This window comes from Ictalurus furcatus, chromosome 3 (genome assembly GCF_023375685.1).
Source record: "Ictalurus furcatus strain D&B chromosome 3, Billie_1.0, whole genome shotgun sequence".
In the NCBI taxonomy this organism is placed as follows: Eukaryota; Metazoa; Chordata; class Actinopteri; order Siluriformes; family Ictaluridae; genus Ictalurus; species Ictalurus furcatus.
In genome coordinates, this window is record NC_071257.1 from 27,565,070 (window position 1) to 27,591,697 (window position 26,628).

The following is a 26,628-nucleotide window of genomic DNA, read 5'->3' on the forward strand; positions in this document are numbered from 1 at the left end:
CAATCATTTAACGAGTGCATGAGTCACCTACATATTCACCCACTACTGCAGAACGGTGATCAGATACAGCCGAGTGCAAAAGTTCGCATCCACTAATTATTTCACGGTGAAAGAAAGGTTTTCTTTTTCTACAAAAAAAAATGAATTGCAAGAAGTTAAAAGTGACATGTGGGTGAATCTGGCAGCAAGACAAAAAGGATTTTGCTGACCCTTTTGGGTTATATATCAAATATATCATGAAGAACAGGAAGAATATTACAACTGAGAGGATCTCAAAGCTGCTCAGATGATACAACAGAGGTTGGAGACGGTTATTAGGGCAAATTCTTATTATCTCAATATACACTATTGGACTACTTATCTTATATGATGATGAAGAACCATCAATAAGAACTAACACACAAAATGTCAGTATAAACAGTTGGTATAAAGTTCACTTGTCTTTTTCAATTTGTCCGAAGGGTATGGAAACTTTTGCACACAACTGTACATTATGCAACGACCAAATCTGCTCTAACATGCACAAAGACCACCTGTCTCAATGTGCCGTACAATATACAAAGCACAAAAAGTGTAAAGCCATCAAGTAGATCCACGCCATTTCACATTTCAAAGTAAAGCTTAATAATCATGTGTTAACAATAAAAATATAGTTTAAAAATATAGCTGCTAGAAATAGTAGCAAATAAGCAACTATAACGTTTGTGTACAATCAACAAGTATATTTAATATTTCTGTAGATTTCTGCCCAGATCTACAGGTTTCTGTAAGGTTCCTAAACTATTTTGTATCTAGGGACCACTTTAACTTTACAAATGTATTTCATCTACATTATTTGAACATGCACAATAGAGCAATAGAGGGTTTTTTTTTTTTTTTAATTATTCTAACTCTCCACCGACAGAGCCAAGTTAACATTACTTCTAGTCTTACATGTTTTTAGTTACTGAAGTTTTGATTAAACCCACTGAAATAGGTTAATATCTATAAAAATAAAATGTACAAAAAAAAACATGTACCATGGCTATGCTTCACTAACCCCTGGGGTCACTGAACTCCAATTTGAGAACCACTGCTGTAGATGACTAGGTAGGATAGCAAATACACACACACACATACACACACACACACAGAGGTAAAAAAGGCAAGGACAAACTTACACACACAAATGAGAACACAGTCTAAAAATATGTCACCTTCTGTGTCATCAGCCTCTGGCGTAATCACAGTCTTCTCCTCAGCGGGAGTTTCTGGGGACTCAATGTCCACTTTGACCTCTTCTTTAACTCCACTGGGAACTGCATGTCCATTTAGAGTCTCTGTGTTCACTGCATCCTCTGAGAAAATGCAAACGACGTGGTCATTATCTATACTCTAAATCATTAACTTAATCATTAATCAAATACTGTATGTCTATATCCTTAACAAACTAAATAAAGGAAACGATTCTTAAACACACTTAACTAACAAGCCAAATAAAGGAAACGATTCTTAAACTCACTTAACTAACAAACTAAACAAATTAAGTGTTTATTAAACACAACAAACTAAATAAAGGAAATGATTCTTAAACACACTTAACTAACAAATTAAATAAAGGAAACGATTCTTAAACACACTTAACTAACAAACTAAACAAATTAAGTGTTTATTAAACACAACAAACTAAATAAACTAACAAACTAAATAAATGAAGCGTTTATTAAAAACACTTAACTAACAAACTAAATCAAGGAACCGCTTATTAAACACACTCAAACACAATTCTGCTGTAAGTAGCACCTAACACGCTTTTGCTTTCATTATATGACAGTTACTGCTTGTTCAGTCCAACAAGGATCTTTGATGGTTTCAATTGTAGTTTCTGTCACACACAGATGTTTCTGTCACACACAAATGAGTATGTTCCCTGTTTTCTGCTCTACACAGAAATGAGAAATGTTCACAGGATGACCTCCAACACAAGGAAGACAAGCAACCCAATTACTCAACCTTAACACATCAATTACAAATATCACACGCATGAATGTTTTATTGAGAGAAAATACAACCTTGGTCTGCTATAAGAACCCCCTTCCTGATGAGTTCCTCACGGGTTTGTCTGGTGGAAATTTTCCTCTCTAAAACTAGAAGGGCAGATGGGAGAGAAACATTAATTATAGCACAAACGCTATACTTATGATGCCCTGGGACATGACTCATTTTAATTAAAGTCAATAGACTATTAGTCACGTGTATTGTAAAAATTGTAGAGCTTCCCTCGTTTCAATTCAAAACTATGTTTTTTCTTTAAATACTGGATTAGAAACTTGATCAATTTTGACAAAACTTCATCACAACTAAACGTTGTGATGAACAATATGTATTGTGAAGTATCTTGGTATATTTTTGCACTCATAGGCATGTTTGTGTTTAATCAGAAATGTTTAGTAGTGTTGACATTTTCAATGAAAAATGCATTAACCTATGTGAGGGATGAAGACAATTGCGACACAACAAAAAACAATTCCTATCCTTTATAGGATAGATAGATATATAGATAGATAGATAGACAGATAGATAGATCAAAACAATAGATAGATAAACAAACAAACAAACATCTTGTTGTAGAGACAATGAAGACAAGTAGCCATAGTCTACCTTTAGAGAGGTCCTGGAACTTATCGCTGGTTCTTTTCTTCCGCCACTTCCAGGGTTTGAAGATTTTGCCTAGAGAGGACAGTTTCCCCTTCCCTTTCAGCTGAGAGGACTGGGAACCTCCGACTACCACATCACAGTTGGCCAGAGAAGCTTTTTCCAGTCCTTCCACTGTGAAGAAACCACATCCACAGCTAATGAATAGATGAAACAAATGGGAGCAAATATCTGACATTCAGTACAGTGACATTTTGAATGACTGAGAATGTGAATGAAAGTAACTTGCAGGAGAAGCAAATGTCACAGCAAATGTCAAAACACTAACCACTAATCAGACAAGCAAATGTACATGAAGTATAGCAAAAGTCCTGTCTGAAGTATAGCAAAGTATGCCTACATACTGACATTAGACAGCAACAGACAAACCCTAACGCAAGTGTTCATTTGTTGTTGATCTGAACCCATGTTTTCAAGCCACCATGATGCATTAGCAATTTTTTTTTGTGCCAAATTCGAAGCATCCAGTGATAACTAATCAGGCAGGAGAGGCGGGTTTCCTTCTGACTCGATGGGATATTAGACCCGCCATATAATGCAGTAATCTGACTAAACCCAGCCAAAAACAACAGCCTGCACAATCAACTGAGAAATGATTACATTAACAGACATTCCTCTTTAAAGAGTAAAAATATTCCCAAAGATTCTTGTTATTCCCAAAGTAGCACGCTAGTATTAACTCCTTTAATGAGCTCAAAATAAGCATAATATCACTTAAGCACAGTGAGGAAAAGGAAGCACATCGCTGTAGAGGGAAGCGTAGTATTACCACCTCACAGATCCAGGGTCCCTGGTTTGATCATGAGCTCTAGTTATTGTCTGTGCATGTTCTCCCTGTGCCCACACGGGATTTCTCCGGGTTCTCGGGTTCCTCTCACCTCCATAAACTATGCTAAATGGTCCCTAGGTGTGAATGTTTATGATGGTCTGCTGCCAGTGTGAATCCCTTGCCTTGCGCCCAGTGTTCCACGGATAGACTCCGGATCCATCATGACTATGATAAAGTGGTTATAAAGATGAATGAACGAATGAATAAATGAATAGCCAGGAGATGCTGACGTCCAATTTTTGGTTCTGATCTAAGCATTTTCCTCCCATTATCTCTACTTATCCTCATTTTCTAAAAAAGATCCATTAAGTGAAGTATTTAAAAAATGTAAGCAAATGATTCACTAGCCTTATGAGCTGGAAACTCTTTTGCTGTACAAAATGTGTGTGTACTATCTTGGTGCAAGAATTATATTCCTAAAGTTGCTCAAATTGATCAGGAAAACTTTACAAGGCTATTAATTTAAAAGACAAAGGCCCAGAATGATCCGAAACATCCATTCTGAAGCAGAGTAATGTCTAGACTTGGCCAAACACGTTTGAGGGGAAAAACACCTTACTGAGACAACTCACAATTTTTAAATATGTAAAAAAAAAAAAAAGGTTCAAGAATACATCTGCCTGAGTGGACAAAACAGAAATTTGCTCAAAAAATCTGGTCATTTAGTCGCTACATATGAATCAAACATGTGGATCTCTGCTTGTTTAAACATCTTCCTTTACAGCTTCTTTCAGTCTAAAATGCTGAAGCTGACCACACTAATGTTCTACATCAACCCCCTCCTCCTCTTTACAATCGGGACAGCACTATCACCAACACATTTCTGAGAAGTCCTTCACTTTGCACTGACAGCGTTCATTAGTGAGCATGTGTTATAGGAACATACCGAGCGCTACCACCACTATGACCTTTTCAGCACAGACTTCAAAATATCAGCATAATCATAGAGTCACTGGCCCATGGGTTCACTAGTGTCAAGTGTCTAAGTAGCGTTAAGTCATGCCAAATGGAGTTAAAAAACAAGTTCTGTGTGCTCAATTTAGTACAAAAAACGACCAGAGTCCTTCGGAGACATCGTGTCTACTAGTAGTTTCCATCTGAAAGAATGAATAATCATTAATAGCATCTGTTAAAGGTCTCTGGAGGCATCTCTCAGAAGGCCAGGCTGGGGCACAGCTGGACTATTACAGCCTATAAGCTGAAATTTGTGAACAAATAAGAGCAGTAAGTTTACATCTGACCGAGATGTAAACAAGCCAAGTATCTCTGTGCGTATAAAAGTACAGATATTGCCACAACTTCACAACTTTATTCGACATCCTTCCTCTCACACGACATAATTCTGCAGACAGCTCATCACAATGTAGACAATTGTCTGGAAGCTTAAAATTCAAATAAAAACAAGCATGGTAGAGACAAGACTGTGGGATCTCAACTGAAGTATTTTACAGCGTCTTTCATATCAGCGCTCTCATGGCAACCTGTTTCTTATTAGATTAGTCATACTATTGGCTTGCATCACTGACTAAATATAGAGGGAGAGAGGGAGAGAGAGGCTGTTGGAAGAGGTGAGATGTGGGTGTGATTTCTTTTGGTTAAGCGTCATTTGAATACAAATCTTATGATCTAGCTTGGCTGTCACAAATATAACATCATTTCTCTGTCCATAGTCAGTGGTAGTTCCTTTTCTGAAAATCTAAACAAATATTAATAGGTTTTGTTTTTTTTTAATGAATGAAAAGTTCTCGTCCTTTCCCTAAACTCTCATCATGCTCTACAGTTCAGTTATAATAATATATCCTTCTGTTGAATATATGAAATATGATGTTTGGGGCTTTTATGAGGCCAAGGAAGGAAAGGAAGTTTATTTTTTTGTGCCTCCATCTGAGCTCAATGTTTCAGTTCCTAATAAATAAACACGGAGTGGAAACAAGAGAGCCGTTTCAGTGAACACTTTTTTCCATTAAGGACCGGAAAGAAGCTGTAAATGTTCATAACTGTGCTTGATGACCTGCTCCAATAAAGTGATAAGGACACCATGACAACAGCTTCTTGTGTTGATATAAGGACAATTCGTGTTTTGACCCAATCAATATCATTAAAGACATTATGAAAAGAAATAAAGAAATGTGGCTTTGTCCGCTAGCTTGCTTTTTCTTAATGAACTTTAACCTACTGACTTTCTCATTAGTTTAGATAAGATATGATGTGTTAGGAACATTCAATATAAGTTTTTGAGGTTTAGGTCTTACAAGAGGATGCACAAACAGTAAGAGGTCTGGATATCAATAAGGTTAATGGTTCTATTGAATTATATATTTTTATTTTTTTAAATATGCATAATTCACTAGCTGAGATGTACAGCTATCACAACCAGATTAGTACGTTATACAATACAAAAGTGCGTGCTGTTATAGGAAAATAATCAACAACATGGTGTTGTGAAGCCTTCACCACCCGAAAGTTGATTAGTTTCCAATAACACGTCCTGAAATGATTTATTCCTCTTGTACAGTCCAGAGGATTTCGCTGGGGTTTTTTTTGCTGAGTTGTTTAGTGATTGTTGCAGCCAGAAACACTTGATTTTGCTGGGGCTTTTTTCAAAATTTGCGATGCACTTTGCTGAATTATCTGTGCTGTTTTGCAGAAAACTACTTGAATTGCGAAACTGCGGTCTTTCGCAGTGATGCTCGTTGGTAAATGAGACCTTTTAGCTGTACACATGTTCGACGCACGTGAATGGAAGGGTGCTTTGGCTGAATGCGCGTTGTGATGATGTCACATGACACATCTTGGCTCAAATCTGCGGAAAATCTGTGGTAATTTTGAGAAATATCAAGCTCATCTGAATATCGTGGAGTTTCCTCAATTTTGCGCTAATTTCTGTGATCACATCCTGGAGGGACTGTTTTATACTACAGCAGTTACCATCGATTCAATTTTGGATCTGCCAATGAATGACGCATCATGCTTTTTAACAATGTTATGGAATGTCCGCAACACAAGTTAGTTCCTTTTATCATTTACGTTATTGCAGGTATAAATAGATTTTCCCTCAGCCTGTGAGCTAGTCATGTTACCGAGAAACCAGAAGTCATCTGTCCGGAAGAGTTTCCTATGGTGGAAAACCACCTGAAGGTTACAAGGACTGTATGTAAATAAATCCTTTTACAGAAAACTTCACCATATCATTAGTCTTTGATTATGTGGACTGTCCACCATACATGTCCTTGTAACGTAGCTGTTACTATAGAAACGATAACATATTAGAATGAGCGCATTAATATTAACCTGCATTTTGCCTCGCAGTTAGAATTCAGAAGTCTGCTGTTATAGAAAATGACACAAAATGTTATACACAAAATAATAGAAAACAATGAATACATTGCCTGGTGCCAAGACATCGCCTGATTTATGATCATTTCTATACATGTTTTTCACCTACAATGCATTTTTCTACATTTGTATCCTCCAGTTATTTCTGTTTTTCTCATTGTGACTTATGTGCACAAGCCCAACCCCAACAAAACCAAGACATGCTTCTTCTTCACCATCGTCTAGAACCAGTCAACATGGCTAAGGTAAGCAGTAGCCTACTCTTTCATTCACAGATTATATTTATTTACGTAACTTTTACATTACTTACTGTGGAAAAAAGCCAGATCACGAGGATGTCAAGAGGGTTAAAAATGTCGTAGAGCTGTATCAATATACTGTAAAGAGTTGAAGCAGATTGTCAAAAGGCGAGAGAGACTAAAGCAGCCGGAGAAGAAGCACAACAGTCGAGGAAGGAGGGAAATCAGTGGTGGCAGTGCAGCAAATATCCAACCTTATTTGAATGTCTGTGCTGCCGCAATTGGCAATTCAAAATGCCACTTTTTCAAGGGCTCGGATGTGTCTGGAGATGAGCCACGACAGCGCTGAGCTTCACCGATGATGAAGACTTTCAGGGTCATCAACAAACCTGCAGCTTTGGAACTTATATTTTCATCTGCCTATAATTAATAGGAAGAGATGACAAAGACCAAGTGACCCCAAGGCTAGATGCCAACTGAGCTCAATTAATGGCTCATTTGTTAGTAGCTCATTTGTAACACCTTATTCGCCTTTTTTGACAATACAATTCACCACTATTTTAACAGTCGCCAAAGAAAATTGTCTCAGCTGGTTTGAAAAACTGTCTTTGCATTGTGGACATCATGAGCCCTAGCTCCTATCATGAACACTGTAAAGAAGTCCTGTAAGACAGACATCAATGGACATCCAGTTCAGTACCATTAATCGGTCAATAAAAGGACATTATCATTAGTCTATTTTTGCCTTGTATTATGTTCGATGTCTTTATTTTCAACAAAGAGACAAACTTTTTGAGCATACTTTACAGATGGCCTGGCACTTGATGCACACTCTAGCTCACATCACAGCTACTTCAAAGATAATTTCCCTTTGACCAACCACTGATCAGCATTATTCCCAACGACCAACCACTGATCACCATTGTTCCCAACGTCCAACCACTCATCACCATTGTTCCCAACGACCAACCACTCATCACCATTGTTCCCAACGACCAACCACTCATCACCATTGTTCCCAACGACCAACCACTCATCACCATTGTTCCCAACGACCAACCACTCATCACCATTGTTCCCAACGACCAATCACTCATCACCATTGTTCCCAACGACCAACCACTGAACACCATTGTTCCCAACGACCAACCACTCATCACCATTGTTCCCAACGACCAACCACTGAACACCATTGTTCCCAACGACCAACCACTCATCACCATTGTTCCCAACGACCAATCACTCATCACCATTGATACCAATAACAGATCATCACTGTTCCCAATGACCAATTACTCATCACCATTGATGCCAATAACCAATCACTGATGACCACTTTTTGTCCCACCTGAGCACTGCTTTGTTCTTTGTATTAAAATTCCTACTTGCCTACATTTACAAGTAATAAAAGTGAATTATTCCGTTCAACTTCATGCACTGTTTCCTGACTGCTCATTACCAATGCATTCTGACTGCATTCTTGATAGAAAGTGTAGTATTTTATGAATATGTCAATATTTAGTTTGTTGTACCATGACCAATGGCTAGATAGATAGATAGATAGATAGATAGATAGACTTTCTTTTGCTAAAACTCTTCCTCCTTCATGTATATGTTAATATACATGCATATGTCATACACAAATGATCATGACGAATCAATAAATATGCAAAAAAAATATCAAGACAACACAACAGATGTCTTTGAAAAGACATTAAAACCTCACTATGGCCTATAGTTCCCGTTAATGTCAAGAAAGACATGAACTATTTCAAAAACAGGATCCAAATAGGTTAACTTCTCTAGGAAGAACAATCTACTTAAAAAAAAAATGTCGCATTGTTATTTTTCTTCTCAGTGAATTAAGTATCAAATATAAAGTGAACAGAAACCCTACAGTAATGCTTACACTCTCCCACACATGTAGGGTAAATACTAACTGACTCACAAATACAACAAGGTTCAGAGAAAGACTTAACACATTAAACACGCTTCTCTTCTAACTTTGCTTGCTTTGTGAACTAAAAAAAAATGGTTTGAAGAAAGTCGCAAATGGAAAATAAAACCTACGCAGAACGCAGACTGTCAAACGACTTCAAGTCAAAATAAGACGCTTTGGGTGGGTGTAGTGTTACTTTGTTACTATTTAGTATGCGGTTTGGGACGTAGCCAAACTTTCCTTCTAGTGACTGTCAGTGACTTTGAAAATCTTCCTCCAAGTCTGTAGAGCAACTGAGTAAACTACACGCACACAAACACACTCACCGGTGGGTGCGTGAGACAGGCTGGACACTGATGTTTGGCCCATGACGGTGTCTGCGCCGTTAACGGGCCGCTAAGCAAAAAACACCGCGCGCGCTCCCTGAACAACTTCCGCTCCGCCGACTTAGCGCGCGACTCATCATCACCGGCGGGCAGCTCCGTGCTCCGGTTCACTGGCTCTTCATCACAGCACGCACGAGGCTCGTCAGAAAATCGACTTCACTGCCCTGAAATACCGAGCATTCCTTCAGAGGGACTGCATGACATGCAAACCCGCAGCCGCTCACAGAGAGGAAGTGGACTGACTCCTCCTTTCTCAGGCCCCTCAGCACTCAGCAGGACCGCGCGATGCCACTAAGTTCCTCTTCCATCCGATACCAGGCAATACCAAAGAAAAGTATCACGATATCAGTACGTCCTTTCAAAAGTCATCTTATGTAGTCTGTGCAGCTCAGAGCAAGCGTTTGCATACACGTGCACAATACAAAACTGAAAGAAAAAGCACAACGCAGTTTAGTTTAAAGTTTAAAGTCAAGTGGGCTTTTATTGTCGTTCCTCCACAGGGTGTCTCAAAAGTCTCCATACATAGAGGAAATGAACATGGTTTGGGGAAATGTAAATTTATTTACAAAAAAACTTCTACATGATTGTCATGTCTTTGTAAAAACACCCAGCGTCGTCTCTCTCACTTATGATGAACTCGTAGTAACATGTCTGGTGTTCGTTATTTGTTCATTATTAAATGTCCAGTGCAACCTTGTGACAGCGTCCTGATCCAACCATGAGAATGATTTCAATACGTTCTTCTTTTGTCTATATATATATCATTTATCTTTATTTATTTATTTTTATTTTTGTACAGCTTATCCTACTCAGGATCTGTCCCAGGCAAACGTGCTAACCACTGATTCACTGTGCCCTCTGTGTGTGTGTGTGTGTGTGTGTGTGTGTGTGTGTGTGTATGTGTATATGCACAGTGCCGTCCACTAATATTGGCACCATTGGTAAATATGAGCAGGAGGATGTGAAAAATTGTCTTTATTGTTTAACCTTTTAATCTTTTGTTCAAAACAATTCACAAAAATACCCTGCTCTCATGGATATCAAACAATTGCAAACACAACACAGGTTTATGAAAAAAAATCTTTGTTAAATATAGGTGTGCAACAATTATTGGCATTCTTTTAGTCAATACTTTGTGCTACCTCCCTTTGCCAAGATAACAGCTCTGAGTCTTCTCCTATAATGCCTGCTGAGGTTGGAGAATACATGGCAAGGGATCTGAGACCATTCCTCCATACAGAATCTCTACAGATCCTTCACATTTCGAGGTCCATGCTGGTTCAACCCACAGGTTTTCTATGGGTTTCAAGTCAGGGGACTGGGATGGCCATGGCATGACCTTGATTTTGTGGTCAGTAAACCATTTTTGTGTTGATTTTGATGTATTGTTTTGGATCATTGACCTGCTGGACGATCCAACCACGGCCCATTTTAAGCTTTCTGGCAGAGGCAGTCAGGTATTCATTTAATATCTGTTGATATTTGATAGATGCCAGATGTCCATGATGCCATGTATCCCAACAAAATGTCCGGGTCCTCTGGCAGAAAAATAGCCACAAAACATTAAAGAGCCACCACCATATTTAACTGTGGGCATGAGGTACTGTTCCATATGGCTCCCTCTCTGTATGCACCAAAACCACCTCTGGTGTTTATTACCAAAAAGCTCTATTTTGGTTTCATCTGACCATAGAACCTGATCCCATTTGAAGTTCCAGTAGTGTCTGGTGGGACTTTGGGTTGTAGTTTTGGATACTTTTTGACCCCAAGACGCAAATAACTTCTGCAGTTCTCCAGCTGTGATCCTTGGAGATTTTTTGGCCACTTTGAACCATCCTCTTCACAGTGCAATGAGACAGTATAGACACACGTCCTCTTCCCGGTTGATTCATAACATTTCCAGTTGACTGGAACTTCTTAATTATTGCCCTGAAGGTGGAAATGGGCATTTTTAATGCTTATGCTAATTTCTAATAGCCTCTTCCCATTTTGTGAAGCTCAACAACCTTTTGCCACACACCACAGCTAGATTCCTTGGTCTTACCCGTTGTTGTAAATGACTAAGGGAATGTGGCCTATGTGTTACCTCCTATTTATATGACCTATATATCTCCTATACCAAGTCATGGTGGAACAATTTCCTGTTATTAGTCACCCGGGTGTACCAAAAAAAAATTAAATATCAGTGGGAATATACTTCAAATATATTTTTCGCATATGAATTCATCGGGGTGCCAATAAATCTTGCACACCTATATTCAACAAAGATATTGATTTTTGATAAACCTGTGTTGTGTTTGCAATTGTTTCATATCCATGAGAGCAGAGAATTTTTGTGATTTTTTTTTTTTAACAAAAGATCAAAAGCTCATAGTAACCAAGGGTGCCAATATTAACAGAGGGCACTGTGTGTAATATAAACTAAGTATGAAAATGTTTGGAAGACATTTTGCTAAAAAGTCTTAATTTTCCCTTTGTATGGAGATTTTTGGGACACCCTGTATATAGCTGGTCATTTCTCCAGTACCAGGGGGCAACACATAACAGTACAGTATTACAGTAGACAATACTGCATAAAGTTTGAGACAAGTGCGAGACAATAAGTATACAAAGCAAAATACACAGAACAGTGAATATACAGTACAAAAATGGGAAAGCTATTGCAACTAAGAGCTGTAATCTACTTAGAAGTGAAGCAGCAATAATGTAACAGCAATATTAGCAGTATATATTGTTCCTAGTGTTATCGACAATATTTTGGTGAAAAAAATGTTTTGTAGATATTCTCATTTTAGTTTCATAGTTAATGACTTCCGTTTAATATTTTTGATGATTCATTCCTTACTAGTTTTGTGACTGTCCAGTGGGTTACTTGCACTCAGGGCTATGACACATTTCCGTTTTGAAATAGCACAAATGTTGTGTCCTTTAGCACTGTTCACATTCAGCAGTACAGCGAGACAGCAGCATCTAACATCTGTTTGTCTGTTTTTTTTTTCAGTTCTACAATAAAGTCATACTGTTGGTTAACTTTCAGCTTAGGTGTTCTTTTCTATTAATAGGTATTTTCATACCTTCATAGAAGTTTCTGTATGACACGTAAGCATACATTATTTAAGCACACAGTCTGACACCTTTCTCCAGATTACTAAAAGGAGCTTTGCAAGTGTTCTTACATATGATGATGACCTCCTATATCATTATTGGGAGATCCGGGTGTAAAATAGTGCCACTGCTATTACAGTGAACAAGCTGGAAGCAGAAGTGCTGTTTGGTTGTAATACGGTTTGTACAAGTAGCCCATTAAATGGTCTCTAGAATGTTTATGCTGTTGCTCTGCAGTAGCGGGACAAGTATCAGTAGTAGTATCAGGAAACAAGGTTTGTTGGCGTGTTTCTGGTTGTTGGTGTGTCTTTCCGCACACTAATCCCTCTTTCAATCATCTTGCTAGAGAATAAATGTTTGGGGTTTATTCGTTTTCAAGAGGGTGGAATTAGGGAAGGTTGATACAGTTATGTGGCAGGCACTTTTTTCTTTTTTTTTTTTTTTTACCAATTTGGGGCTGTTCAAAGCTGGAATGTCCTTCTAATTGGTTGCTGTATGTTGTTTATTCTTGTGAGAAGTTAGCAGTTGATGTAACTCTAATGTCACAGTGGGATAATACAAATGCCGTTACAATGGCACTTAATAGGAGAAAATTTATCCATGATCTCAAACATACAGTCTATCCATCCAGCCATTCATCCATCCATTTTCTTTGCCGCTTGACCTACACAGAGTCCCAGGGAGCCTGGAGCCTATACCAGGGAACTCAGGGCACAAGCTGATCTGTTTGAGGAGCGTATACAATTTTTAAGGTAAATATTAATTAACTTTCATAAAAGGATTTTATTTGCACCTTTTGTTTATTTAATTAAGATTATTTATTTTGTATTTGTGTTTTTTTTTTTGTATCATATATTGTAATTAGTTCAATAAATGAGCTAATTACAATAGTAATTAATAGTACAATATTCATTTCTGTTTCACGGGCTGAAGGAAGTAAGAACGAGGAATCAAGGAAGCATCAGTTGGAATTTTGGGATTAAAGCGCTTCTGCATTGGTATTTTTCACGTAGAGATGAAGCAAGGACTAATTCCCGCTGGTGTCACTATTAGTAGGTACTTGAACGGCATTGTGCGCAAATGTACAAAATAGTTACCCAAAGTTAAAAGAATTTCATTAGAAAATAAATTCTGAGCGCCACTGAAGATCAGATGTTCATCCTAAAGATTAAAAGTCATTTATGGGGGATTTTTCCTTTAAAGAACACATAGTGCTATGTTAAGAATCCAAAATGATACCAACATAACAGCATGTCCCTTTCTGAGTGTGATAAAAATATTCTTTAATAACTCATATAGCCACCATTTGGCTTTTTAACCTCCTCCAATCTGGTAGCCAGATATCCTACACTGCCTTCCTATCACATCAAGAGATGCAAATCTTCCTTCTTTTTTGTTGATTTGATGTTTGGACTGTTGTCTTGTTATAGCATACTTACAAATCTTAGAACTTGTTTGTACAAAGGGGGAAATCTTTATGATTTATCCAGTAAAATGTTTTGTAGCTAATAAAACAGAGCACTGCCCAACCCCTGGTTAACCCCTGGCAGCAGTTCAGAAGTAGCCCAATTCTCCAACACTGCGAACCTGGCAACACTGAGAGGAAGTAAAAGATGTAAAGGGGAATTTATTCTGTTTCTACACAGATATTTTCTACAACATTTCGTTTTTAGTTCTGTCAAAATGATTAAAATTACTAGTTAAATCCAATGTAAAAATTAAAACTGACCTTTACCTTGTTATGTCCTTGGTGATTTTGTGCATGATTCATCAGTATAAATCACTGACTATAATTTGAGGTTTTAGTGTAAACATGAATTAAAACACAACCTTTGCTTGCTTCGAAAGGTTTTATGATTTTGCTCATGGGGGAAAATAATATTAACCAGTAAGAGTAATCCTTTATGATTGATTATAGACCTTGGTTTGGGTCTGACACCATGTTTGTTTTGTCACGCCCACTTTGCACAATCCAATCAAATGGTCAATAATTTCTGCCTGAATATCCTGTTTCACTCAATAATGCATTATGTTATGGATGTAAAATGCATTATGATTTCCATTTCACAACATCTTTAAAGTAAACATTTGGATTAATTCTCAAAAGGAAATGTCTAGATTGATACATATTGTTATATCACTGTTATAATTCACCACCAAGCTTGCGTTTTTGTATGCAACAATGGCTTGAAAGAGTATTTCAGCTCTGTCATTTTGATCTTAAAATCTTTAAAAGCAAATAACAAGAGAGGAATATATATATATATATATATATATATATATATATATATATATATATATATATATATATATACACACTACACATCTATATACACATGTAAACATCGGGAAATAATACAATCTACTCCACATGCCTCTTTGAGACCAGTATGATTAATGTCTGCCATTCTGCATCCTCCATTGTAATCGAGCAGGCTTTACTGCAATCAATGTTCGATGCTGAAGCTCCTCTAGCATTAGCATCAAGTTTATGCTTGGCTTCCTGAAAACAGACCAAAAGGCCCCAACTGCCCTCCCCCTCCTCTTCCCCTTCCCCTTCCCCCTCCCCTTCCAGTTTGTCTCTGGCTTAGCGGAGAAGTTGTGTGTGGGAGGGATCCGGACAGGAAGTCTTCCGGAAACGAGCCTGCTCTGGAGATGGAAAGCATTGTTCTATATGCCGAAGTTCTCATCCAGCTGCGGCTCCCCACCCCTTCCCCTCTTCCTGAAGGCACTGCTAGCTATCACAATACTGATCCTACAAACGAAGGAGAAATCCGTGACTCAGTGCACGACACCATTTGGTAGTAGTAGCCATATTTCTAGGTTAAAGGCTGCATTTGTATCAGCTCACATCAAAGGCCTTTGAAACAAATGCTGGTCAGGGTTTAGAGGAAAAATGACTTCCTGCTGAGCAGTGACTTTATGAACCACCTTTGGTAGCAGCACGATCTGAGAGAATCTGAGATGCGGATGTCAAAATTTGGCTCAGCTTTTTATACTGCATCCAAGGCTGCCAGTGAGAATCCATCAAAATGGACATTATTAGACTTTGACCGTGCTGACTTTTATTACACGTATTAAACTTGATCAGAATTCACCTCAGCAGCTCGTGCCCTCAACAGCCAGAGGACGTCAGACTGATAGCACGCTCTGCCTGCTTCTGATCAACACACACACTGACAAGACTTGACAGGGCACCTTTTGTCTCTCACAGCCAAAACACACACACACACATAAACCACACAGTAGTACACAAGGGGAAACTGATACACTGTCTGAGGTACCTGATATGTCCTTAACTATCTATACAAATAATTACATTAGATAGAAAGCTATTTCTTGCACTAGATCATCCTCTCCCTTGACAAGTAATTATATAACATAACAGTTATACAGCTATAAGAAGATGAGGTAGAGTACATACTTTGCATGTATGTGGGTGTTTGAACCCTGGATCACAAAACAATGGAGATCCAGTGTTCAATCTCCAATTTTTCCTCAATGGGATCAATAATCATCCATCCATTTGGCATTTCCAACTTGTCATTATGGACACTTTGGAAATGCCAATCAGCCTACATACATACAGCATGTCCTTGGACTAGAGGAGGAAACCAGAATACCTGAAGGAAACCCCCAAAGCACAGAGAGAACATGCAAACTCCATGCACACAAGGCAGAGGCAGGAACTGAATCCCCAACCCTGGAGGTGTGAGGCAAATGTACTAATCACTAAGCCACCATGCTCCCTAATGTACATCAATCTAACTAAAAAATAAGTATTTTTACATTACATATACACATGTACACTACAAAAAAGGTTACGTTTAGAACCCTTAAATGTTCTTATAGCTTGCTAATCTGAGAGAACCCTTAAATGTTCTATGTGGAACTCGACAAGATGGTCTTTTCAGAATCAGATCCACATAGAACCCCCTGAGGAAGCCTAAACCATCCAAAGACTATTCTAAGAGTGTCGACCATACAGCATTACAGCACAAATACTTTTTCATTCGTTCATCTTCAGGAACTGCTTTATCCTGTTCAGGGTAGATTTGGATCGGGAGCCTATCCCAGGAACATTGGGTGTGAAGCAGGAATACACCCTGGGTGGGATGCAGGGCACCATGCGCGCACACACACACACACACACACATTCACATTAACTTTGCACCAGCGTCCATCACATGACACCATGAACACACACATGTTCACACATCCATCCATCCATACCTAGGGGCAATCTGACGTAACCAGTCCACCTACCAGCATGTGTTTGGAAGGTGGGAGGAAATCTGAGAACACAAAGAACACCCACATGAATAGTAAACCAAGCTCAGGATTGAACCGGGGACCCTGGAGCTCTGAGGTGGCGATGGTGCCCTCTGCGCCACCGTGCCACCCACACCAAAGACCCATACCAATGAAAACATTATAACAATACACTGTTAGGATAAAGATTAAATCTAGAGCCACTAAAGCTTCTTTGCTATGTCACTCTGGAGGAACCATTTAAGGTTCTATTAGAGTCATGTAACAGGAAGGTAAGAACCTCTAGGAAGGTAAGAACTATCCTAGTAGTCTTTAACCACGTAAACATTAATATATGTTTGAAATTATATAGGATATATTTCTGCTTGAACTTATTCTGTTAGGTTTCTTTACATAAACAGTTGACAGTTTCTAGGAAATGTCTTCAGAATCAATAATTCGGTTGGTGATGTATGCTTTGGCAAGCAGGAGAAACTCTGCTTGCTGCATGCTGACTCATAGTGTCCTGTAATGTTTTCTCGTTAGAGATCATTTATAGTGGGTGTTTTAGTGAGTCACCAAATTGCAAAGCGTCTCCTACGACTTTTAAGTAAGTTTCTAGAAAACAGTGCCATCTTTTGGTCATCTATTTACTTTTTCATGCCCTTAAACTATAGAAGTCAGATACAGTCCTGAGGCGGAGGAGAAATTTCAATGCCTAAGCACACCTGATTCAACTTAGTAGTTGAGGACTTTATTATGCTCAATTACAACATTTTGTTTCTTATATTACTCTTTTACATTTAGTTCGTCCCTTTCTTTAAGGACAGTCTTCCATTCGTTTCATTTTTAGAAAACTAGAACATTAACATTCCAAAGAGCACTTGAGTAATGCCTTTTTTTCTAAGAGTGTAGTTAGATTATCTGTGCTTTTTTCCTCGTTGCATAATGTGTTTTAGGAAAATTTAAATGCAAGTTAAAGATTTTTTAGGGGAAAGAATTGCTAGCTTTGCTAACTGTTTGCTAGAGCTAAAAAAATTTAATGTATATTGACAAGTGCTCTCAGATTCCTTGCGTTCCAATCTCATCAAGCATTATAGCAGACTGCTGTTATGTTGGCAAAGGGAAAGTCCTAAATATGGATAAGGTTTTATTGACTTATTCTCACTAACGGTTAGATTTATTTCATATGTTCAGTGTGAGATTAAGTAAATTAACCACAAAGACATTTTTCATAACGATATTTTAAACCTATTTTTACCATGAGTGACATTAATTTTGGAGATGACTATACACCCCTCAAACCGTCTGTTGGTTAATCTCCCAATCCACTCACAGCTTAAACATGCACACATTTATTCTTATTTTTGGACCAGTCAGTATACTTTCTCTAGGCAAATCTAAACCAATTTTCATACACTTGTATCAATTTCACATGAAATGAAATGAACTGCATGCCTAGTTTATCCACATACCATGTTCTTCCTCCATCTGAGTTCAGATGATTGAAGACTTTAGTCCAAATTCTTGTGGAGTCAAATATCCCGAGAGACAGAAATCTTGACAGAGTGAGGAGGAAAACATCTATCCATTTGCTCTAGAGCACAGCCTAAGTGCATATGCGCAGCCAGTGATGATGGTACGCACACCAAAGTATACCTTTCCACTCCACCATAGCCTCCCATCAACACAAATGCAACCCCCTAAATGATAACGCTTCTAGATAAGCTATTTCCCATAATGAGGGCCGGCCCTCGCTCCGGTGCGCTCAACGCCAATGGAGAGTGCTTGATAGTAGCATTAGTGTGCTGGAAACACTGTTCACAGCAGCCACCAACGCATTCAGGAGACAGATCCAATCGAAATGATGACCACTGACATCTGTGAAGTGCACCAGCAATCTACTGAAAGTGCTTGTTGGGAGGCAGCCCGTTGCATATAAATACAGCCGCTGCATCGATGCAGGCCAGGGTAGTGATGTCCATCAATTATTAACTGGCAATCTCAGCACAAAATATCTGGTAATTATTGTTTGAGTGGTGCTCTTTAGTTCTTTCCTCTCCCCAGATGATTTATTTATTAACCGCAAGTCCCGAGATAAAGTTCTCGGGTGTTGGAAAATATTTTTTTTCTCCCCAATCGCTGCATGCAAATGTCTAACTATTGAACACATGAACAGAAGACTGGGAGAGGCCTAAAAGCATCACAGGACAAAGATCAGTGCAGGGTGGTAGAACGAGTAGAACTATGAACACTCTCTCTAATTAGAATGATCTCCTCAATACTATGATACTATGATGTGGATGTTGCTGCAGCAGCAGTTTTTTTTTTTTTTTGTAGCTATGTGTTTGTTTCACATAGATAGTTGGAATCTGGGGGAAAAAAATTGCTAACCGTTGACAAGTTTCTATTAGGGATATTATTAGGGATATAACGGTATCATTTACTCATGCTGGTTAAAAAAATACCAACATTTGACACCACATGATACTATTTAATGAAAGACATCGTCATGCTAATGAGCAGATAACATAAAATGAAAGTGATTTGGACATATTTCAGGACTAATGATTAATCAACCAAAGCAGACGGTGCTCTGTGAAAATATCTGATAAAGACTTATACCTGATAAAACACCTTAAACATGAATCTCAACACATGGCTAGCAGCACACAGTGACAACCAACGCTGCAGCAAATGCTGGCTATATAAGTGAAAATAACATCCCTTAACTATGTATGTTGTTCTTGACAAACAGCCATTATAGGTCCTTCACAACAACCCCTGGCAAAAATGATGGAATCACCACACTTAGAGGATGTATACCCAGCATTTTTACTTCGTAGCAGAAAAACAACTCACAAATATGACACAACAATTTTTGTTTAATAGCTGAGCATTCTGGCTTTGTGAAACATACCTCAAACAAGTTAAATGAAATCATTTTAATTAATGGCATATTTTTTTCCAGATCAAGTATAGGAAAGAATTATTGAATCACTCAATGTTGCAGAAATAATTATGGAATCACCTTTCATTTCTAAAACAAATACCAGCACATGTCTAAAAATGCAAATTAGTCTGCAGTTAAAAGAAAGTGCTTAAATACCTTAAAAGAGTGCTTACAGACCTTAACCTCAGACTTTTTGAACGGAAACATGACCCCTACAAGAGAGTTGTCAATTGAAATAATTGGAAGGATTATAAAACTCCTTCAAGAAGAAAATCCAACACAGTTTGGCAAAAGTTGTTGGTTGTTCCCAGTCAGCTGTGTCTAAGTATAAACAAAATGGGAAGGTTATAAAAGGAAAACATACAAGGGAGACGTCAAAGTATCAGGATAGAAAATCAAAGCAATGTGCCTTAAAAATAGAAAATGCACAACAAAACAAACGGAAAACAAATTAGTGGAAGAAGTTTGTGACAGAACTGTAAGAAATCGGCTGAATGAAATGGGATTTACGTATAGAAAAACAAAATGAAAACCAGCACTAACACCTACACAGACGAAAACAAGGCTACAGTGGGCTAAAGTGATGAAAGTGATATTTGGTGATGAATCACGAATCTGCGTTGGCCAAGGAGATGATGCTGGACCTTTTGTCTGGTGACGTTCTAATGAAACATATAAAGATGACTGCCTGAAGAAAATAATAGAATTTCCCTACTCATTTATGATATGGGGATGCATGTCAGGTAAAGGACCAGGGGAGACCTCAACAGTAAATGCACATATTTATATTGAAACTTTGGAAATTTTTCTCATTCCATTGACAGAATATAGGTTTGGTGATGATGAAGTCATTTTTCAGGATGATCATGCATCTTGCCACAGAGCAAAGAGTGTTAAAGCTTTTCTTAAGCAAAGGCAGATCAACTCAATGACATGGCCAGCAAACAGTCCAGATCTCTATTGAAAATTTATGGTGGAAATTTAAAATATTGGTCCATGACACGGCTACATCCTGCAAAGCTGATCTGTCAACCGCTATTCGAGAAAGTTGGAACCAGCTTGATGTAGAACATTGTTTTTTATTAGTGAAGTCCATGCCTCAAAGAATTCAGGCTGTCATAAAAGCCCAAGGAGGAGCAGCAAAGTACTAATTGTGATTTTCTTTTGTGGATTATCCCATGATTTATTTTCCCTCAACATTGAGTGATTCCATATTTTTTTTCCTCTACCTGATTTGCTAAATAATATGCCATTAATTAAAACAATTTAATTCAATTTGTTTGAGGTATGTCTCACAAAGCCAGAATGTCCAGCTAAAAAGCAAAAATTCTTTTGTGTCATATCTGTGATTTGTTTATTTGCTACAAAATAAAAAATCTGGGTGAACATTCTCTAAGTGTGGTGATTCCATAATATTTGCAAGGGGTTGTATGAGGGATTCCGGCACAATGAAAACAATAAAACATATTTTATCTACAATAAGTGAAATAAAACCCACTCTTCTCCACTGCAACCCTATTCAATCCAATGTAACTAATGTAACTAGCTAATGCACTTCATTTAAAAACTAGCCTACATTATAAAGAGCAAGCCTAGTAGCATGAGTGCCATGGTCTTGGCTACTAGGTAAAGTGAGGAAACGTAAACAGAATGGGGAAGAAAAATTTCCATGACATCCTTGATAGATTAATACTACTAACAAGGTTACTCATTTCAGTACCAGTAGCAACAAGTATTAAAAAAAACACTCATACACGATCTGGAATAAAGGTTATTGATCTATTCCTTTTAAATACAAATATTTATCCTTGCAGAGTCTATTGGACAAAATCACTGTAATTTATATATACAATTTAAAATGTATTGATTGGTTATTTCTTGACCAGCTGTGTTACTGATTAGTTGATGCACAAGACAACTGATAAAAGATTTAACATCCTGTAGCGACCTACTGGTCATCAAAATACACCATAACATCATGTGTTGGCTTGATCAACTATATGAAGCAGGAGCACCATGGATAGCTTATCAGACGCAAAACACCTGACAGACTGCACTAGACCAGATTAGTCACATCAATTACTGAAAATAATGCGGAATGTTCAATAGACCTAGACATACAGTAGATGTATCAAAGGTAAAGAGAACAACACACCAGCATTGATACAATGCAAATTGCAGGTAAGTCTCAAGAACAGAAAGTGCACATTATAATTTGTTAAAAGGTACTTATACCTTCAACAGTACTGTTGAATTATTGAATCAGAAGATGTGGATTCTATAATATGGCTCTGACAGTAGTAACATAAATGATAGGTTTATATTAATACGCTGATACTAATACACTGTTTCTATAGCAACAAGTCATTCACAGGAGTCTTGTATTCAACAAGGAAAAATTTATGATCATTTATTTAACATTAATGGATGGAGACTCTGGTGTCAGCACTTTGTAACATCAGTCCTGAGAGTCTTCAGGACATGATATTAATTCCTGTAACAGCAAAGCCTGATGTGTTTTATTCTTGACATATAAAGCAAGTACAAAAACATTTGGAGCAAAATAAAGATTTAGATAAACTTGGAACAAGGAAAGCATAGAAGGGGAAAAAAGGGAATTGTTTTAAATCCAAGAACTACTGCACTCTCCAAGCATCAAGCATGTGTGAAACCTATTGACATGAGCCTGTATTCCTGCCAGTAAAACTGTTTCAATTGGCAGCATCAAATTAAGAAATAAAATACCTCAAACTATATAGATGGTGCCTTGCTTTGTAGAAAGACGATCATACAGCTGAAACATACTAATGATATGTTGAGATTGCATCAATGTGGTTTGCTTCCTTCACCTAATAGTTGGCTGCATTATTGGGCCAGTTACTCGTGATGTGAATAACTCATGTTTCCAGCCCTAGTCCTGGAGAACCCCCTGTCCTGTACATTTTTGTCCTGCAGTTTTCCTGCTCTAACACACTCACTTCAACCCAGAAAGGGTGGTTTATTAGCTGTTAATTGACTCGGGTAGCAAGAAAAACACTTAAATGTGCAGGACAGGTTGTAATCCAGGACCAGGGTTGGGAACCTGTGGTGTAACACATGATGAGAACCCTTCACTGTTGCCCACTGATACTCACTTGAATAAAGTTGAGAACACTTTTTCCAGTTCTCATTGCCTGCTTTTCCACAATATTGTCCTGTAATTTTTCCCTGTTTCTGTAGAAATTAATTGGAGACAGGACTTTATTAAGAACATTGACCATACTAATACTGAGTCAGACCCCTGTTTGCTCTCAGAACAGCATCCGTTTCTCATGGCATGGATTCACCAAGATGTTAGAAACAGTCCTTTGAGATTCTGGTCCCTGTTGACACACATTTGCTGCAGATTTGTCAGCAGCACATTCATGCTGCGAATCTCTCGTTCTATCACATTCCAAAGACGCTCTACTGGACTCATTGTCATGTTAATGGGACCAGTTTGAGACAACATTTGCTTTGTAACATAGCACATTATCATGCTGGAATTAGCCAACATAAGATGAGTAAACAGTGGCCATAAAGGGGTGCACATGATGAGCTGTGGCATTCAAATGAAGCTTGATTGGAATTAAAGGGCCCACATTGTGCTAAAAAAAAACATTCTCCACACCATTGCACCACCACCACCAGCCTGAACTGTTGACACAAGGCAAGTTGGGTCCAGGAAGTCATGTGTTGACACCAAATTATGACCCTACCATCTGCATGTTGCAGCATAAATCAAGATTCATCAGACAATTTATTATTTGATATCATGTTGTTATTATTATACACTCACTTGGAGGCAGCAGAATATGATACATGCCCCACTGCTCACAAATCCAACACTCCAGCAGCTGACTTTGCATTCAAATGTAACCTTAAGTAGAAGTTCCACTTCGTCATCAATCCACACGTTTGTTATTTTTTATTGTAGAATTTTGGCCAGGTTGGTGCTCTTCTATATTTCACCTTCTCTACCACTCAATATGTATGCTCTTAACACTATTGTTAAGCCATTTGACATAACAGTTTATGACATACTATCACTGGGAGGGTGTGGTAGTGTTTACAAATTGTTTTTACATTTTAGTGTGGCAGAAATATCTTGAAATCACCGTTTGTATGGATGGGATTTTTTAAAATGGAGGGATAAAAACTACATTTTTAGAAATATCCATATAGGTATGGATGGGGCTTTAGTGAAGCCAAGGTTGAAGTAGAAACAAAGTGACTAAATATCAGGCTTGGTATTGCATCACCACTTCAGTCAGTCACACACTTCAGGCAGTCATCGCCTACTAGGATAATAAACCTACTAATGGTATTGAATTTTATATAGCATTGTGCTCTTTTGTGCAATTAACTGTATTTACTTTGGTGTCTAAGTGGGCCTTATATTTTATATATATATATATATATATATATATATATATATATATATATATATATATATATATATATATATATATAAAATAGTTCCCTTTCAAATCCAACACGCTTAAGTACAGTGACGAACCAAAAAACAAACAAACAAACAAACAAACAAAATTCTGAAATAAGTAGAGAGCATTCAATCTCATCAAAAAAAAACCATTGGAGTGTCATCTGTGCTTTTGATCAGGGACAACGCAGGATAATTGGACAGTTTATAAACCGTTACACATTTTTATTATGGCTCTTCCTGCTGTTCGGCTTCCTACCCAATACTGTGGCACAATAGGGTATGGCAGATTTCGTCAATCAATATTTGACATCCTGCTATCCTGCCTGTAAGTGATTTTTTTCCTAAACCAGGATGGCTCCTTATTTGAAAATCTGGGACATTTAATAATAGCACATCACAGGGAGAGTGGAGATTAGGTATTAGGTTTCAGAGTGTGGGGAAACAAAGGCTAATGATGCCAATAATTTTCTGGAGATTTCCCACAACAGACCTAGAAAAAGGGGATCTTACCTCCTACACAGTGAGAATAAAACAGAACAGAACATGAAGCATCCTCTTTTAGAGTCAGTGAGTCCATGAGTAGAGAGAATTGAAATATTGTGTGATCTGAGGCTTGTTTGTGAAATGTCACAGACCTGTTCTAAAAGATACCCTTGAAAATCTTTGTTCTGCTCTGGAATATAGCTACATTCACATTTTTGGATGGTATGGTGGCACAGTGGATAGCATTGCTGCCTCACAGCTCCAGGATCCCCAGGTTACTGTCTCTGTGAAGGTTTGCATGTTCTCCAGTGTCCGTGTCATTATTCTTTGGGTTCTCTGGTTTCCTCCTCCTTCTAAAAATCCTATCAGTAGGTGAATTGGTAAAGCACTGTAATAGACTGGCGTCCCATCAAGGGTATACTCCTGTCTCAAATGCAGTGTCCCTGAGATCTACTGCAACCCTGACCATGATAAACCAGTTACTGATAATGAATAAATTTATGAATGGTGGTGATTTTGTCTTGATCCTGAGCTCAGGTATCTGTCAATGTGGAGTTTCTCATGTTCATCATCATGTTCATATCTACATGGGTTTCCTCTGTGCTCTCTTGTTTATTGGCTAATATAAAATACCCCTAGGTGTGAATGTGCATGGTGCCCAGCAATGGACTGGCTTCCCCATCTAGATTGTATTCCAGCCTCACACCTAGTCTTCCCTGCATAGGCTCCTTACTCACCACAACCCTGGCAAGGATAAAGCCATTGATTTCCCATGTTGTTTTCAGATGGTTTCATTCAAAGTGACAACTGAGACAGGATAAAATAGAGGTATAGTACTCCCAGGATTCAAGCTTGCAACCTTTCAATTACTAGGTCAGAAGATTTACCAGTGAGCCACCATTGCATTGCCCATAACACACTGCAGAAATGGTTTCCAACGATGGGGTGTTCTTTATCTGCCAAGAATATGCATCAACTTTATAGCCAAGGATTTTACCACAGCACACGATCACATCCCCTTCTCTGCCATTGTTTATTGATCCTGCAGCTGAAATAGTAGTGTATGTGTTGTGTTTGCGGAGTAACTACTATAGGATACAAATCTTGTTTTCTAAGATCAGTTTAATTGCTATTACACAGGAAGAGCAGAAATTACTTCCAGGAACCGCAAGACCACAAGCCCAACTATGTCATAACATGAAGTAGTTTTAGATCACTGTTTTGTTTTTGTTTTTAACATACAATGCAACATCATAACACACATAATGCACTGATGATATCCAATATGCACGCCTAATGAGTCATAAATGGCAAAACCACACGTTTTATAGTATGTAACAAACAGACCACTTCCGACAAAAATCCACAGTTAGTCAGTCCAAATGATAAATCAACATGCACAGCTGATTACAGCTGCATAAGCATACAGTGCATAATCCACTTTATTAGGAACACCCGTACACCTGCACATTCATGCAATTACCTGATTAGCCAAACACGTGACAGCAGCACAATGCATAAAATCATGCCGATACAGCACAAGAGTTCATGTTCAACACAAGAATGGGGAAAAATTTTTATTTTAGAATCTTTGACTGTTGCAGGGTTGTTGGTGTCAGACGGTTTCGAGTATTTCAGAAACTGCTGATCTCCTGGGATTTTCATGCATTTACACAGAATAGTGTGAAACACAAAAAAAAAACATCAGCGAGCAGCAGTTCCACAAGTGGAAATCACTTTTTTATAAGAAAGCTGAGAGGAGAATGGCCAAACTACTGTAGTTCGAGCTATGATAACTCTGATAACCAATCTTAACAAGCTTGGTGAGCAGAAAATCATCTCAGATCACATAATGCAAAATATCATGCTCCACGAAGTCCCACAAGGCTTCATTGTTTGTCCTCTTCCATTTTCCCTCTATATCCACTCTCTCAGTGAGGTAATAGCC

At 38.1% G+C, this 26,628-nt stretch overlaps 1 protein-coding gene across 4 annotated transcripts in view; it reads right to left on the reverse strand.

The window, feature by feature from the left end:
* phactr2 (phosphatase and actin regulator 2) overlaps positions 1-26,628 on the reverse strand; it is a 66,198-nt gene that overhangs the window by 19,909 nt on the left and 19,661 nt on the right. For 3 of the 4 annotated variants that reach the window (XM_053621831.1, XM_053621834.1, XM_053621833.1), the window contains exons 2-4: positions 2,641-2,808; positions 2,052-2,126; positions 1,197-1,337 (exon numbers count right to left, since the gene is read on the reverse strand). In XM_053621831.1, the coding sequence (XP_053477806.1) occupies positions 1,197-1,337; positions 2,052-2,126; positions 2,641-2,808 (384 nt within the window). Of the gene's footprint in view, positions 1-1,196; positions 1,338-2,051; positions 2,127-2,640; positions 2,809-9,363; positions 10,196-26,628 lie in introns of those variants that run through there. The other variant, XM_053621832.1, reaches the window with a different exon arrangement.